This window comes from Macrobrachium nipponense, chromosome 40, assembly GCF_015104395.2.
Source record: "Macrobrachium nipponense isolate FS-2020 chromosome 40, ASM1510439v2, whole genome shotgun sequence".
Classification (NCBI taxonomy): Eukaryota; Metazoa; Arthropoda; class Malacostraca; order Decapoda; family Palaemonidae; genus Macrobrachium; species Macrobrachium nipponense.
This window is the reverse complement of record NC_061101.1, coordinates 29,568,503-29,586,908: the sequence shown is the minus strand read 5'-3', so window position 1 is coordinate 29,586,908 and position 18,406 is coordinate 29,568,503. Positions and strand designations below refer to the sequence as shown.

The window sequence follows — 18,406 nt, the reverse complement described above, 5'->3', positions numbered from 1 at the left end:
TAAGATTCATGAGTTAATTTTCCATATAAGATGTGAGGTTCAAACTTGCAACATCTTCCAAACATGTTTCTCTTGACTGCATCTCATTATTTCAAAATTTTCTTTCTTCAGGTTCGAGAAGTATCACTTCCACATACAAAATATTCCATCATCTGCTATTCTGTCTTAAACCCATGTGAAGTGGCATCAAACTTTACAAGATACACAGGTGTAGAATATGGTCATCGAGCTGATACTATGAAGTCTATGGAGGCTTTGTATGCAAAGTCTAGATCAACTGGCTTAAATGATGTTGTTAAAAGTCGAATACTTGCTGGCAATTATTTCTTATTGGAAGAGAATAAGGAAAAATATTTCAACCAGGCATTAAAGGTACTGGCTATACTTCAGATGAATGTTGCTTAATTAGACTAAGTTATTTATGTAAAGAATCTTAAAATATATGGGTTAAAAGGAAAATTATACGCTATAAGACTTCTAGTGACTCAGTGTAACATTATTTATATTCTTATGTTACTAAAAGCACTAATTTTACTTATGCTTTTGTGGTAGTGTGTAATGTGGTTAGTTCATTGAAGAACTGGAGTTCAAAGCTAAAGCCAATGCAATTAGTTTGAGGTTTAAGAGCCCAAATCCCCCATAAGGGTTGTCACTAAAAAAGGGATTTTGACGAAGGAAAATCTATTTCTGGGTGATTGGTCTCTGTCGCCCTATGAAAGGATCCTTAATATCATTCTTTCTAGGTCAAAATTAGCCTAAAATTACCAGAGAAAACAAATTAAGAAAATGTCAGTAAAACTGACTCGCTCACTCTTAAAAAGAAGTGTCGGTATGATAATAGGGGCGAGTGTGGAACACTACCACGAGACAAACACAACAGAACTTCCTATCAGAATCCCCCCAACAAGAGAGAGCTGATACCAACGGGCGATGCAGCCTCTAACTAACTACTACTAGAGGACGCCAAGGCGGACGCAGCGCCCCTAGCGGACATCCTTAATTAAAACAACTAAATACATCTTGTCCTGCAAGGGGGGGGGAAACAAACCATAAAGGGGGGGGTTTCATAGGGCGACACGAGCCAATCACCCAGAAAATAGATTTTTTCCTTCGTCAAAATCCCTTTTCTGGGCTCAGCTCGTGTCGGCCTATGAAAGAGTACCAGAGAAACAGACAAGATGGGAAAAAAGGGACAATGAAAAACAGTGTAAAATGATGGATATAATATAAGTAAATCAATTACAGCATACACTAAGCACTTAAACTAACTTATACTAAACAGTAAAATAATAGAACGTTAGTATCTTAAAGTACTTAAATGGTAATTACAGTAAATTACAGTGATGCATGTAATATAAAGAAAAAGGGGATTTACTTAACAAAATTACAAAATATACAAACTCATGTGTCCTACCCTAGCATAAAAATAAGGGTAGGTACACTGAAGTCCATCATTAATACAAGTATTGTAAAACAATATATACAAAAACCACATTGTGTCCATACCCTAGATAAAAAATAAGGGTAGTACACTGAAGTTCATCATAAATACAAAAATGGTGGAATATATACAAACATATTGTGTCCTACCCTAGCATAAAATAAGGGTAGGTACACTGAAGTACATTATCAGTACAAGTGTGGATGTCCCTAGCAAAAAATAAGGGGACAATCCACTATATGATTCAACGGCTAAGGCTATGATATTCGAGTAGCCTGGCGATAGGGTGAGGCATGTTGGCTGATGTAGGTAGAAAGGAGACCTGGATCTATACTACAACTACTATACAGTATCAGGGGAAACTATGTTTCCCGCTGCTACTGCTGAAAACTTTAAAGATTCCAAGGACTTTAAATAATGCCGTTTAAAGACTGTCGGGGATTTCCATCCAGTATACTTTTTAAGATCCTCAAAATTCATATGTTGAAAAATAATTAATCGAGGTGGCTACTCCCCTGATATCATGTGCTTTTGGAATGACTCAGGGTTGGCTTGCTTAATGAAGTAAAGGATTTGTTGTCTAATACCTTTTACTGACAAGGTACCACCTTTTTCTCTCATGAAGAGAGCACCTGAGGATCTTGAAGAAGTACGAGATAGAAAGGCTCTAAGAGTTGATACTGGGCAGAGAGAAGGATCCTGTGGAAGTGGGATAACCTTCCAAGGAGCCCACCTTGCAAGAGGATCCTCATTTTTGGCTAAAAAGCTACGATCCGGAGCAAGTAGAACTTCTCCTGATGGGAGGAATTCCACATGACCCGCATCCCTGGATAGAGCCGACAGTTCTGAAATTCTGGCTCCTGAGGCTAGGCTTAATAAGAATAATGTCTTCCTCAGGAGCATTATGAATGTACAGGATGAGTTGTCAGATATCTGAAGCTAGAAGGACATCATTCAAGAACCATGAAACTGTAGTAGGCCTCTGAGAAGGTCTAAGTCTAGCACAGGCTTTAGAGATAGATGTGAAATAAGATTCAGTCAGATCTATCTGAAAACCTACTTGAAAGATTTTCTTCAAAGCCGATTTATGAGTGGTAATCGTGCTAGCTGCTAAAAACCCCTTTTTCAAAACAAGGACCTGAAAAAGGATATAGCCAAATTAACTGTCATGGTTGTAGTGTTCGATTCTCTCAAGAAAGATGCTAATTTTTTAACAGCTGAGTCATATTGTCTAATGGTTGACTCTCTCTTATCTGATTCTAGGAAGAGAATATTCTGTGGGTCAATATCAGCATCTTTATTAGCCGCAAACTTCATGAAGTCCATAAAGTTTAGGGTCTGGAGAATTCCTGAGGAAGCGAACACAGTCCTCTATTTGTACTGATTGTGATAGCTTGGGATTGGGGATCCGTTTGAGGTCGGAGACCCAATTCCAGAAGGAGAGGATACCAGTTGCTCTTGGGCCAGTCCGGAGCAATCAGAGCTACTATCCCTTTGAAAGACCTTAGTTTGCTTAGGACCTTCAAGAGAAGATTCACTGGAGGAAAAATATAAATTCTCCTCCACTGATTCCAATCCAACGACAGGGCGTCCGTGGCATAAGCCAGAGGATCCAGGTTGGGGGCCACATAGCAAGGGAGCTTGTGGTTCGCTTGTGAGGCGAAGAGATCCACTTGAAGACCTGGGACTCTCCGGCTTACCCACTGGAATGACCCGCCATCCAGAGACCACTCTGATTCCAGAGGAACTGACCGGGACAGGGCGTCTGCTATCACATTCCTTACTCTGCCAGGTGAGTGGCAGACAGATGCCATTTGTGTTTGTTTGCTAGGGCAAAGATGGCTATCATGACATGATTCACATGCTTGGATTTGGACCCTCCTCTGTTGAGCAATGAACTACTACTGCACTGTCCAAAACTAGCCTTAGATGAGACTTCTTCGGGGGAAGCAGTCTCTTCAGAGTAAGAAATACTGCCATTGCTTCCAACACGTTTATGTGGAGCTGGCGAAATTGAACTGACCAAGTCCCCTGAACCTGTTTGAACTGAGAGTATCCCCCCCACCCCGGACAGGGATGCATCCGTGTGAATGGTTAACACTGGGAGGGGATATTGAAGGGGTACTTTCTTGGCTAAGTTTCTTTCTTTTGACCAAGGCCGTAGTTGGTTGCGGAGGATCTGTGGGATTACTGACAACTTGTCTCGATATTTGGAGTTTGCTCTTGACCGCCAAATTCGATTTATATCTTTCAGCCTTGCTTTCAGAAGGATATCTGTTACCGAAGCAAACTGAAGAGACCCTAGGATTCTCTCCTGGTTTCTTCTTGACGTTTGCTTGCATTTGAGAAATTGTCTGACAGATTTTGCTATGTCCTTCCGTTTGGCCACTGGAATTGACAGATTGTGGGAAGACAAATCCCATTGGATTCCTAGCCACTGAAAAACGGGATTCCGGAGTAAGTCTGGATTTCGTTTTGTTTATCTGAAACCCCAGATGTTCCAGAAAGTGAACTACCTTTTTGGTGGCTTTGAGACATTCCTCGACTGTTGGTGCCCAGATCAACCAATCGTCGAGGTATGCTGCTACCATGATTCCCTGAGCTCTCAATTGTTGACAACCACTTCTGCTATTTTTGTGAATACCCCACTGGGGGCTACATTCAGACCGAAGGGCATCACTTTGAATGAGAATGTTTGATTTCCTAGCCTGAATCCTAGGAATGGCGGAAGTGCCTGGCTATAGGGATATGATAGTATGCGTCTGTAAGATCGATGGAGCATGTGACGGCTCCACGCGGAAGTAAGGTCCTTACTTGCGAGAGGGTAAGCATCTTGAACTTGTCGCAACGAATGAAAGAGTTTAGCTTGACAAGTCTAAGATTACCCTTCTTTTGTTGTTGAGTTCTTTGGCACGCTGAATAAGCGACCTTGAAATTTTAGATGTTTGGACTCTCGCAATAGCTCCTTCTGAAGGAGTTCTTCCGCGTAATCTGTCAATTCCTTTGACGGTATCTGATGGAATGATTTGATTGGAGGAGGATCTTTGATCCAACTCCAGCCCAATCCTTTGGACACTATGCTCTGTGCCCAATTGCTGAACCCCCACCTGTGGCGGAAGAGGAACAGCCTCCCTCCTACCTGGGGAGCCTCATTGTTGATGGGCGGGTTGGCCACCATGCCCTCCTCTGAACTGTCTGCTCCTCGTACCCCTTCCTGCGCCACGCTGACGAAAGAATACCTCTCGGCTGAGTGTAGCCTTGAGCCTCATATGCAGGGTTGAAGGCCGGCGAGATAGCGTAGGAAGTGGATGGCTGAGATTGCGGGGCAACAGGAGGATAGGCTGGTTCTGCTTTGAACTGGCAGGTTGTCCCTGTTGGGTAACCGGGACCGCCTGCAGCAAATTGCTGCTGTTGCTGGAGTTTTTTTTATATGGCTGGAACCTCTTACCAGCCTTCTTCGGTTTCTTGCCAGCAGTGGGAACGGATTCCTGTTTCCTCTTTGAGAAATACCCCACCTAGCTCTAAGCTCTGGTTGAGCCTAGCAGCTTCGTGGTGTACCTCGTTAACCGCGGACTCTGGGAAGAGATCCGCTCCCCACATGCTAGCGGCCAAGAGTCTATTAGGCTCATGCCTAATGGTACACTCTTGTAGGACATGCTTCCGGCAGTTCCTCCTAGCCTGGAAGAAGTCAAAAGCGTCCGTTAGAACCGTCTGGAACTGAGATTTCGCCAGAATCTTGAACAGCGGTTCCGTAAGCATAAGAGAGGGCCAGCCATTTCCGTGATTATAAGGAATTGAGGGACCTGCCAAACCTGGTTCGCGCATCAAACTCTGCCTGGATTAGGGAATCCGGCAGCCTTGGTAGTTTCTCGCCGAACTGGTCCATGCGCAGTCCGGTTTGAGCTTACCAAACGTGAACGTAGCTGGCAAGTTCTCCCACAATTCTCCGAAGGCCGGGAAGAGCGGAGAAGTAGACTCCGCCTCCCTCAACTGTGGGATGGGCTCATCCTTGAGGACTGCCTGAAGGGATTCTCCACTAATTTCGTGGCGAACGGAAGAGAAACCTCCTCTTCCGTCGCGAAAATAGTGAAGGGACTCTTGTAGGCCTGGAGTTTGGTGTTCGTACACTCCCAGTCCTCAAGGCAGTGAACCCATTCCCGCTGAGCGTGATCTCTACTATATAGGACCGACTCCTTAGAGATCTTGTCTTCCCTCGTCAGAGCCGTTGGCGTCAGCCTAGCATAACCGATGAAAGGCTGCGTCAGACCCGGAGGGTAAAACTCGAAGTCCTCAATCCTTCGAGTTCCACACTCCGAGATAGAGATCATTCCATCTTTGAGGAACGTAGCGTAGGCAGCTACTCTCCATGGTTCTCCATAGAGAAAGCTGGCGGAAAGAGTCATATGGCGGGAGTTGAAGAATCCCCGTGCTTGACGCTGGGGAGACTGGGGGAGGAACCTGAGATAGCCCAGCTACTCTGGTCCTCAATTTTCTCTCATTCTGTTAGAGAGATCTTGGATTGATTGGCCAGACTGAGACAGAGTGTTTGACAACTGTGCAAACATCTGCTCGAACCGTGTCCCCAGTGCGGAGATTTGCGAGCCCACCAGCACGCCCACCTGTTCCATCACCCCTGCTGAGAAAGCAGAGGGATCAAAGGTGCTAGGACCTGCTACCCCTACCGGCGTAGCCGGAGTGGAAGCGGTGGAGGCGGGAGAAGGCAGTGACTCGGCGGGAGCGCGAGCCTTCTCCTTCGAAGCCTTGCTTCTGGAGCTCTTTGGGTGAGAAGAGCTCGGCTTTGCTTTCACCGCATCGGCGTAGGAAGTCGACGACTTCCTAGCCGAAGAAGACGAAGACGACTTCCTAGAAGTTGTCTTGGCTAGAGTCTTCGGTTCTCTCTGTCCCTTCTCCTTTGGGGGTACAGAGAGAGCGGGAGAGCGGGTAGGGATCTCAGATCCCACAAAGCCTTGGAATGAAGCACTAGAAGAAGGGACAGGAGAAGATCCAGAAGCACCCAAGGAAAGACCTTGGGCGCTCGACACACCTACCTCAACCAACAAATCCTCCACCCCTACCGCCATAGGTTCAATGTTAAGGTCCAGGGCAGCGACGTCCGGGACCGACTCCTGGGAGGCTACGACCCCAAAGGATTGCTGGAGGACTTGATGGATGGAGGGCTATCAGCGGGGCAGCGGACAAGGGGTCAACGTAACCCGTCGACTTGCCCGCGGGGAAGATCTGGACGGCCAGCTTCTTATCCAGAATGTAGGGCTGGCCTTTGGCGGCGTTCTTCCCGAAGCCGCCCACCCACGCTTTCAGGGTGGCGAGGGCGACTTCCCTCACACCGGTAGCCTGAAAGAAAGGCGAGATTAGCTGCCAATGGTGGAACGGGGTTAACAAACTTACGACTAAAAGTTGTTAGTAAAATGATAAGTAAGCCTATAACGGACTTACCCCATCTCCCAGCTGACCGACCAGGTCGTAGCAGATGGCGCAGGCTTCAGGGTGCCAGACGATCGTCTCGTTGTAAGACGTGGCACAGGGGGCGTGAGACCTACACTCATCATGTCCACAGGGGTCGAACAGCGTCGCGTTACACGCTGGGACCTGGCAGTTGGTAGCCTGTAAGTGGAAAAGTACATGAGTACCAAGTAAACACTTACAGTCTAACAGATGCTCCGCTGGTGCCGGAGCGATAAAGTTAGATTAAACCAGAGCCCCGCCAAAATACGTGTGGTAACCAGGTTGGTTATCCTAGGCTATGGCTCCGCTGATGGCGGAGACACAAAAGGAAACCAACCAGGAGTGGTGGTAATTGGAAACCACGACGGAAAATAGCGGGGATGGTAGATAATAATAATAATATTACACAATTCATTGTAAAATATTGTACAATTAGGGTATATCCTTAAATTAATAATAAAACAAACCTCTCTCCGCCCGTCTACTAGAAGAGTGCGTAGGTAAGAAGTAAGCTCCCTTCCGGTAGGCGCGGGGAGAGATATAAGGATATAGTAGGCAAGCAACCGACCACTAGTAGTGCCCACCCCGCCCGCTAGCGGAGCCAGTAACCTATAACCAAAGGTGCCCCGGCTGCGACGGAAGGCTCCTTTCGTATAGCAAGGGAGGTGGCTGAGCAACTGGGGAGGGGGGGAGGAAGGTCTCGGCGTAACACGGCGGGAGCGAAGAGGGGGGAGGATGGCCTACTCCTCCCGCCTCACCGGCTACCCGCATGGAGACCCGGTACCTCATGAGTGGTCGACCCTATACCCCCCGCTGGGAGGAACCCCTGGCCACCTCCGAGTAGGAGTGAGAGAAGGCGACTGAGGTTGTCATGAACAACCAAGGGGTCCCCCAGCTCCCTCCCTATACCGAAATAAAAAGGGGAGGGCAGGGGCAGGGTAAGGTGCGATGGAACACGTGACCGCAGTGCCTAGGCCGCGAGCAACACAACCGTGAGAGGGCCACGTGAACCAAGCTGTACCAATACAAGGAACAAGCACCTAGGCTAGCCTAACACCCTAAATAAAATAAATATATACATCGAAAAGATGGAAGAGACACTTTTAGTAAAAGAGAAAGAAGCCCAGGAGGAGGCAGACTGTTCCAAGAAACAGAAGCCTACTCGGAGCCAGCGATAGCCGATGAAGAGCAAGAGCCGGATGCTGGGCCGGAATAAAATTAATAATAGCCCTAAATACCAAACTAAGAGAATGGTAGGAGGGCTAAACTAGCTAAAACTCGATGTAAAACAAGAATGAACGTAATAAAGTAAGCCCATAAGTATAAGAAAAGTCCCAGTATGGAGGACCGGGAATTCTTACGAGGCAGCATGGCGCCGCCACGAGACAACCGGGGAACCGTATATGACCTATTAAGAGGAAAATACTGGTACCCGGAAGATAAAAATGTGGTAAAATATTACTTATGAGTTACTTAACTTAGCCGTGGCAATTGCAGAGCGTTCCATTGTAGATTATAAGGATAAATCCCGAAATAGCACAGCACAAGGAAAATTTGCGTCTTGACGCTAGCGCTAAAAATTAAGGATGTCCGCTAGGGGCGCTGCTGTCCGTGGCGTCCTCTAGTAGTAGTAGTAGAGGCTGCATCGCCCGTTGGTATCAGCTCTCTCTTGGGGGGATTCTGATAGGAAGTTCTAATTGGTGTTTGTCTCGTGGTAGTGTTCCACACTCGCCCCATATTATCATACCGACACTTCTTTTAAGAGTGAGCGAGTCAGTTTTACTGACATTTTCTTAAATATGCCTAGCAAGGCCCTTTGTAGGTGGTACTAAAGTTTCTTTTACAGCTTTGCTTTGGCTCAAGTTGCATTATTTTCTCTCTTTCTTTAAATCTGTTCCATTTGGTGTCTTCCACCTGCCTTTCTAACTTCTGTAATTTTAATTTGTACTAATTTCACTTTGTTAAGAATAACTTTCTTAAGCAAACCTTGTGTCTGTGACTCCAACTCATGGTCTCATTATGTTAATAATAGTATAGGAGCCCAATCAAGATTTTCTGTCATAGATAGTGATTGCACTGAAAAATCCATGACAACCATGTGGCTATTGTATAATTAACATCAAGTGTGGTCATTGGTGCTTGTTTTGTAGAGATGAGCACTGGAAGAAAACGAAGTGTCAATCTGTTGGCTTTTGAATGCAAAACATATTGACTGCCTTTTGGTACTACATACATATTTTATATTACATGAGTGTAATTATGATCAGAGATTTTTGTTCTCTAAACAGACCTGTCCTCTAGTCTTTAAAAAGAAATTATTCACATTTAATTCCCTTTCATTTCATTTCATATATGGCAAAAGGCCAACAGAGAACATAACAGCTAAAGCGGTTAACAGAGAGAACCTTGGGAAGATGGAAAATGGAAAAGACTCAAGATTATAAGAAAAGTGTCAAGTTATTAGAGTAGTATGTTACCTTTACTTAACCAATATTTTAGCCCTGATGTCAGTTGAAATTGCCATGCTAGACATCTTCCAATTGTCTGTTGGTATTCAAAAAGATTAGTCTCATTACACTAATTCAAAATAGCAATAACTTTTTCAATTGTACAGTAAATAAAATATTTTCTTTTCAGGTGCGCAGGCTCATATGTCAAGATTTCAGAAATGTTTGGTCTTTAGGTGTTGATTTTTTGCTTACTCCAGTGACACTTTCTCCCCCCATTAGGTGAGTACCATGTTTAAGGTAGAGACATAAACATCAGAAAATGAAGCTGTAATACTTTTTTAATTACAAATCTGGGATGGTATGGTCAGTAACATAAAAAACACTCTGATAGATAAAATTATGAAAATTCAGTTATTGGAGAGGATTATTAAGCATTGCAGTACGTATACGTACTTGGCAACTGTTATGTTGAGTCTCAGATTTTGGATACAAACAGAATCATGTTTTGTCACATTTCACATTACTGTGTAAAGTGCAATAAAATGACTATAATTTTAACAAAAGAGACAGATTCATTAATAAGGGGGTCCTCGAGTTACGACGTTGATCCGTTCTTACGATGCATCGTAACACGAATTTCAGCGTAAGTCGGAACATTGAAAAATACCACATGATTTAATGTAAATACCTATCAATAACACGAGAGAACAATTCCTTACCTTTATTAGTTTGATTGGCTTGCACACTGGAGAGGAAGCTGCGGTGCTGGAGAGACTGGGGGAGGTTAGTGAAGAGAAAAAGAACCTCCAAAGCTTCAAAACAATCTTTTCGCCTTCTCCTGAATCACCATAAGGCTGACTGGGATACGCCGTTGATTTTGTCTTCCAACCAAAGCACCAATAACCTTTCCATTTCAATTATTAGACCACTACGCTGCTTAGTTATCACTGCGCTTTCATAGGAGCAGATCCTTTCACATGTTCAACGATGCGCTCTTTATCTTTGATAATGGTAGCAACGGTCGAACGGCTAAGGCCAAGCGAGCGGCCAATGTTTGTTGGCGTTTCTCCCTTCTCTGGATCGCTTTATAATGTCCACTTTAATTTCCATGGTGATGGCCTTTCTTTCTTCGATGCACTACCATCAGAAGAGTCCGCCTTGCGCTTGGGAGCCATAACAAAGAGCAAAAAGTTACAAAAACGATACAACACGAGGGAGAGAGAGGCAGTGTAAACAACCAAAATGGCGTATGGACGAGGACTGAGCGTAGCGAAGCGACGCCGTCCTCTCCCCCACAAAGCGTATTCTTCCGCCGTGCGCCTGGAACTAGTTCGCGTTTGTTTACGTTGCTTACGACGCTAAAACCGCGTAAGACGGAACGACGCAAAATATTATTTTTTATATTTTTATGGGGGCGCGTTCGTAACACGAAAACATCGTAAGTCGAGACCATCGTAACCCGAGGACTTACTGTAATCATCCTCCATCCTTTCCAGTTAGAGATAATTGTGAATGAATCAATGAGAATCATAAGAACCGCACACAATAGAATACACAAGACACAAAGGTTCACATTGTTGAATTAGTACTAATGATTCTATGCTCTAAATCTCCAGCTGATGTATGGTCTTTTTTCAGCTAAGGAAAAAATCTGTTACCTTTCCCAAGTAAGGATTTTCTTTTCAGAGTGCAACGGTGTGTAAAATATTCAGCAGTTAAGATGATTAAAAATGTCACCCTCAGCAATTTGCAATTTTCAGCAGCTATTTTCCTGAAAAATTTCTCATACAATATATTGACTTTTTACTCCACAAATGAAATTAAACTGAGCGTAATTATAGAAAGAAGCTGGATCCTTTTCATGTGGGTCAAAGCTGCAGACATTTTAATGAAATATAGAAATAGCTATTTTTCAGTGCTATTTAACATCTCTAACCCCATCATCTTTAGTAAGAACACACTTGATGGAATAGGGGAGTACAGTAGATAACAAATTAAAACCTACATAACCCATTGTTGGATTTTGGTATTCTTCATAAAACAAAAAACTAAAAATGGTGCCCTTTTGAAGTAATTTTATCATACCTTTCAAATGGCCATAGGCAGTCCCCGATTATCAGCGGGGGTTGCGTTCTTGACGACGTCACAATAACTGAAAATCGTGGATAACCAAAAATCAGCGATAATAGAGCCGATCCCCCATTATTGGCACCAATAACCGAGGATTGCCGCCTTTAAGTGGGGATCGGCACATACCAGTGCCAAAAATTCAGTTATCATCTTCGCTAGACAAGCATTGTAAAACTGGATTGCAAATAACTGGGGACTGCCAACTAACATACCCATTTTATGTGAATGCCAAAACTTCAGCAAGCAGTAAATATCACAATCTTGAAACTAATCAATTAATGAAGTTTTGTCAGAGCATTTTTCATTTTCAGTTTATCCAGTTTTTGAATTTTCTAAAGAAATGCAATTCTTTACATAAAATCTAAATTTTATTATTAAAAACAAATCCTTCTTACCATTCCTATTTAAGTAAAGTATTTTGAGTCACTGGTACAGTAAACTAGTATACTGCATAATACTAGTAACCATACGAAGCAGTTTCAATACTACATTATATCATATAAACTAGTACAGTCTTACCATTATAATGCAAAATTGACCCATGGGTCAAATGTGAATTTTACATATGCAGTAAGGTGGTGAAGTGCCCTTGTAGCATAATGGCTCACTCCTTGTGTGATCAAGCTGCTTACATGCAGGTATCCTTTAACCTGCATATCTAGGTAACTTTGGTGCCTTTTTTAAAAAAAAGTGGTTTCTTCTCTGCTTATAGTCAGTTTCATTTTATCTATCCACTCATGGATGAAGATGTGGCACATTTGCATGGGTAGCACATGATTGGCTAACAATCAACATTTTCTATATCATTGGCCTATTGTGATAAATATCAAACTATTTCTCCAATAACGTATTTTAATGTTTATATAGACTAAGAAACCTCACCTCTTCTGAAATAAATCATAAACTTGTCAATGTATTCATAATTTACCAACATGTGTACATGAAAGATGAAATTATATAAACCATTCTACTCAGATCTAGCAAACAAACAATGATGAACTTCAGTAATTATGATATATCTCATTAGTATGACAAAAGATTTAAAGTAGATCATATATTAAAGTAATTTAATAGAAAATTTTATGCTCAATAAGTTTTATTAATTATTCCAAACAGGTATTCTGAGTTTATCAACTTCGATAATCGAAGTCAGACTGCTACTCAAGATATTTGTACTCAGTCTGCAAATATGGCTGGTATTCCTGCCGTAAGTTTACCAATTACTCTTAACTCTGAAGGGTTACCACTCTCATTACAACTAATGGCGCCTATGGGAAGAGATGCTGAGATGTTATCTGCAGCCAAATGGATAGAGATGACTGTCAAATATCCAAGACTTCACATCACAGAATAACAATTTAGTAAAAAAAAGGCCAAGAAAATTATTCACGACAAAAAAAGCAGTACTATAAAATTTAGTTTTCTTGCATAAGGAGTTATTTGATTTAAAAGCAAGTAACCAGCTAAGTAATCTTTTCTTTACCAAATTTAGTAAATTGCATTACAAAATTTATTCGTTAGACTTCAGTTTATATTAATTGGACATTCCAAGATAGTGTGTCTCTGAAATATTAAATATTCTCTAGTCTTCAGTTTTGAATTTTTGACTGTGCTGCGGGCAATGTGGGTTAGTTTTGAGTGTAGAAAAATTTACTACTGCAATGTATAAAATGAACAAACTGAAAAATGATAAAATTTTGTAATGAAGATTAATATGTATTATATTTTATTGACTGAAATGAAGCTGATTTCATGAAATAAAGTTTTTACCAAAGATAAGTTGTTTGATATTATCCTCAGTATTTTCAAATTTAAAAACAAGAAAATAGGTGAATATATGTCATAAGCACAAGTCCTATTATGTACAGTATATAATGATATTATAAGAGAGTATCATTACATGTGAAAACATGTAATCAGAATATGTACTCAAGGATAGAACTACTGAACACAATTTATATAGTATAGTATATATCTTGTATAAAAATGAATATTTGTTTGTTTGTATGTTTGTGCACTATAGAAATCCAAACCGCTTGACTGAACTAAACAAAATTTGGCATGCGACCATCATTGACTCAGCTTATATAATACGATAGGTTTCAAAACCTGTGCCCCGTTCCCCTTCCCCCACCCCTTCCCCCTTATTCCCCCTTCCCTTTGTAACTTAAGCAGTAACCGCTTCACCGATCTAGACAAAATCTGGCACATGGCCATCATTTGACCCACCATACATAATACCTCCTAATAACTCTTTAAAAGTTTGGCCATAGGAAACACTAAAGACACCACACACAAAGGTGACAGAGAAACAGTTTGGTTTGGTTTTTGCATTGTTTTCCTTATGCAAAGAACAAATGTTTGTAGGTTTGCTTTATTGCATAAATACAATGTACTAATGTTGACTATGCTTGGGCAAAACAAGAAAAAGAAAGCGATACCCATGTTACTGTATTCAGTAGTGTACTGTACATAGCACACCTAACATATTGTGTGTTATGCATGAGAGAAAAGAAGGGGATCAGGGTTGTAGTTGTCGTTTGCCACTGTAGAAAGTTCTATTAAACCTTATCTGGATCTTGACCTAATCTGACAGGACCTTCGCTTTATATTCTACATAATTGAATGATTGATTCTACATGTATAACATTATATATATAAGGCAGTCCCGGTTATCAGCAGGGTGCTGATAAGTGAAAACTGTCATTAATTGAAACTTGCGATTTATGGCGTTTATGGTGCCAAGTTTTGTGTAATGGCACCAATATCCAGTTAACGGAGCCTCTGTTAGGTATGTTGGGGCTATAACTCTATTACGATAACAGAAACTTGACCTGTCATGGCGCCATAAATTGCAGATTTTATGGTGCTATACAAGTGCCATAAAACTGGATCACCATTAACTGAGTCCGCCGATATATATATATATATAATATATATATATATATATATATATATATATATATATATATATATTATATATATTATATATATATATATATATATATTTTTGTACATGAACGCCCTGCCAGATATATACTTAGCTTAGGTCTCTGACGTCACGACAGAAAATTCAAAACTCGCGGCACACGCTACAGGTAGGTCAGGTGATCTACCTTACCCGCCGCTGGGAGGCGGTGTAAGAACCAGTCCCCCTTTCTTGTCAGATTATTTTCTGTCGCCGGCTGGACAACACCTGTTGTTCAGTCCTTACGATAGTTAAATTCGTTCTCGTTGCCGACGATTTGGATTTTGGTGAAGTACCCTTTGGTTGTTGGCTTGGCATACGCTTTTGGACTGTTTTTTGGATTGTTTTTCTTTTGGATTTTCTCTTACAATATCTTTAATCATGGATGATTCTGAAATTAAGAAACCTAGTTTATTTGTAGGGTTTGTTCAGTGAAGGAATGTAAAGTTAGGCTTCCTAAAGCTGCATTTGATCTTCACCTCTGTATGTACGTCTTGTAGAGGGAATGAATGCTCTTTTATTAACCCTTGCAAAGAGTGTGAGAATTTGGATGAGGATGGTTTGGAAGGCTCTTTCTTCTTATGCTTGTGAAAGTTAGAGAAGGATAGGGTCGCAGGCTTCTTCAAGGAGCCTCTAGTAGATCGAGGGTGAGTGAAGTTGACGCTGAGCCTGTAGTAGAAGTAGTTCCTTCTCCGGTTTCAGCCCCTGCGCCCAGCTTTGAACCCGAAGATTCGTTTTTCGGAAGTTGCTTCTGGGAGAGCCTCGATCAGGAGTAAGGAGAGCCTCGCTCGCTCTCAACAAGGTAGAGTGATGATAGTGCAAGTGATCATGCAGTGCCCCTAGTGCAGTGGAGGGTGCGTCTGACGGCTCACTAATGCTTCCAGGCCTAGACCTCTTCCAGACTCCCAGACCCAGTGAGGAGGAAAGTCGAAAAGCCGCAGGAAGGTTAGGGAGAAACCCCCACCGGTCAGGCGTCCCCTCGGCAGTTCCGTCGCTCGTTCCCAGGCTGCCTTGGATCGAACCAAGGAGTTATTGCGCCAGTGCTTCTCGTCATTTTCGTCGCCTTCTCCTCAGCGTAGATGGAGCGCCTCGGAGATCCCGTCTCGCCCTCTCAAGAGGCCCTGGAAGGATCCTTGCGCCCTTCCTTCCAGCCCCGAATCCTTTGCGGAAGAACCAGAAGTGGAACGCAAGAGAACCAAGATTTCGTCAGGTTACGCTTCTCCTGTTCGCTCTCGAACTTCGTCCCCTGTAGAGGAGTTTAAGAGATCTCCTGCGCGTATCCTGGCAGTCTGCAGGCGCAGATTGCGGCTTTAGCGGAGTCTATTGCCGGGACTTCTCATCGTCGAAGGACGCCTCACTTCCGGTGAAGAAGTCTAAGAACGTTCCTTCGGCTAAATCTCCTCTGGCTAGAGAAGCTTTTGAGCCTGTTAGTAGGAGGTCAGAAGTGCAGGCTGGAGCTCGGGATCTTTCTCCGAGTAGGCTCTCCTCTCTTCCCAGCAAGAGTTGTGAGCATGTAAGCGTTAAGGAGCCAGACAGGATCTCTCCTCAGGATTTCCGCTCCTCTTCAGTTAGGCGTCAAGAGCTTGACAGACGTCAAGAGCCTCGTTTTCGTCAGGAGCGAAGGAAGAGTTCTTTGCCTGGTGGCCACTCTCCTTTTGACGGACGCTCGGAGCCTAGTAGGCGTCAAGAGCCTAGTAGGCGCCAAGAGCCTAGTAGGCGCCAAGAGCCTGGTAGGCGGCAACGGAAGCTTTCTCCTCCGTTAGATCACTCCCGATCGGATAGGCGCTCAGAGCCTTATAAGCGCCGCGCTTCTGACAGGGATTCATCTGTGGATGTTTTCTCTCCCCGTGGCAGGCGTCAAGAAGGCCTGGCAGGGTTTTGAGCCAATAGGCATCAAGAGCCTGGCAGGCGTATTGAGGATGGCAGGCGCCAAGAGCCTAGCAGGCGCAGAGAGCCTGATAGGCGCTCTCCCTTATCCAGACGCTCTTCTGTGGAGTTAGAATCTGTTTCCGACAGACGGGCCTCCACTTGTAGGCGCTCTCCTAGTAGGCGCTCCCCAACCCAAGTAGGCGCTCTCCTAGCAGGCGCTCCCCAAGTAGGCTCTCTCCTGGGAGGCGCTCTCAAAGTAGGCGCTCTCCTAGTAGGGCGCTCTCCTAGTAGGCGCTCTCCAAGTAGGTGCTCTCCTAGTAGGCTCTCTCCTGGGAGGCGCTCTCAAAGTAGGCGCTCTCCTGGTAGGCGCTCTCCTACTAGGCGCTCTCCTGGTAGGCGCTCCCCGTGTAAGCGCTCTCCCAGTGTTTTTTTTTCTCCCAGTAGGCGCTCGCCTAGTAGGCGCTCTCCAAGGATTAGCTCTCCTCCGGGCAGTAGAGCTTCAAGACGTCATTCTTCGGAAGAATTTAATTTGTTGGGGGATTCGGAGGAAGATTTCGCCCAAGGATGCTTCGGTTTCTTAGTATAAGAGACTAACAGACCTCCTCTTGCAAGATTTTGGGGAGTCTCTTTCGGCCGTTGCTCCTCCGTCTCCTCCGTCCTTATTTTCAACGACCAATACGGCTAAGAAGTCTTCAGTCGTTAAGATGAAGCCTCAGTGTCTATGAAGAAGGCTCTGAAGAACTTTGATGACTGGTTGGTTTCAAAAGAAGAGAAAGGCAAGACAGTTTTTTCTTTTCCCCCGTCCAAGCTGACGGGTAAGATGGGGTTCTGGTACGAGTCAGGAGAGCCCTTGGGTCTGACTCTTCCCTCTTCTGCAGACTCGGACTTCTCTTCGTTGGTTGATTCCGCACTTCGCTCCGGCGCTGAATTCTGCAAAGACGACGTGGGGTATGAGCGAGTTTGGATCACCTTCTGAAGGGGTAATGTTCCGAGTCTTAGAAGTTTTTAACTTCTGACTGGACCCTTGGAGTGTTGGCTAAGAGGACTCAAGAGCAAGACACTATTTCGCCTGAAGACCTCCACGCAGTTCTGTCTTGCATGGACAAGGCAGTGAGAGACGGTTCCGGGGAAATTGCTTCACTTTTTGGTGCAGGAGTAGTAAAGAAGAGGGGGCCGTTTTCTGCTCCTTTCTTACCAAGGCGGTTTCTCACGCACAGAGAGCTTCCTTGCTGTATTCACAACTTTCCCCGCAACTCTTCCCCAAGAAGACTATTAATGATATCTCCAGCTCGTTATCAGCAAAAGCGACGCAGGATATGCTAGCTCGCTCGGCTAGAATTCCGAAACCTTCGTTTCAACAGAAGACGAAGAAGGAGGCTCAAAGTAGACAAGAACCCTTTCGAGGAGGACCTTCGTCTCGCTCTTCTTCCTCCAGAGGTTCGAGACCACCTAGAAGAGGAAGGACCTTCTCTCGGTCTATTAGGGCCAAGAAGTAGTTCGTGTGTCCTCCAGACAACTGTGGGTGCCAGACTTCTGAACTTTGCAGATGTCTGGGCACGAAAGGGGGCGGACAACTGTCCCTCCGCGATCATCAAGAGGGGATACCTCATTCCCTTTATCTCGAGACCACCCTTGACCACCACTCCAAGGGCACTGGTGGCCAAATACAAGACCCACTAATGAATCAAGCCCTCGCTCTAGCGGTAGAGCTGATGTTAGAGAAAGAGGCAATAGAGATGGTTCAGGACCCTCTTTCAGCGGGGTTCTACAACCGTCTGTTCCTAGTTCCCAAGAACTCAGGAGGATGGAGACCGGTTCTGGACGTGAGCGCCCTGAATGTCTTTGTGAAGAAGAGGAAGTTCGCTATGGAGACGACGTCATCAGTCTTAGCAGCTCTTCGTCCCGGGACTGGATGGTGTCGCTGGACCTTCAGGACGCTTACTTCCATGTGCCGATCCATCCTTCTTCTCGCAAATTTCTCAGATTCATGTGGGGAGGGAATGTTTTTCAGTTTCAGGGCCCTATGCTTCGGCCTTTCCACGGCCCCCCAAGTATTCACAGGACTGATGAAGAACGTTGCCCAGT

General features: G+C 44.1%; 1 protein-coding gene across 1 annotated transcript in view; it reads left to right on the top strand.

The window, feature by feature from the left end:
* The window catches only part of LOC135212047 (glutamyl-tRNA(Gln) amidotransferase subunit A, mitochondrial-like), a gene marked incomplete in the record, with an annotated part of 108,139 nt that extends 95,234 nt beyond the window's left edge, over positions 1–12,905 (top strand). The window contains 3 exon segments of the mRNA XM_064245364.1: positions 112–372; positions 9,542–9,633; positions 12,601–12,905. Coding sequence (XP_064101434.1) covers positions 112–372; positions 9,542–9,633; positions 12,601–12,838 — 591 coding nt within the window.
* Between the last annotated feature and the right edge of the window lie 5,501 nt (positions 12,906–18,406).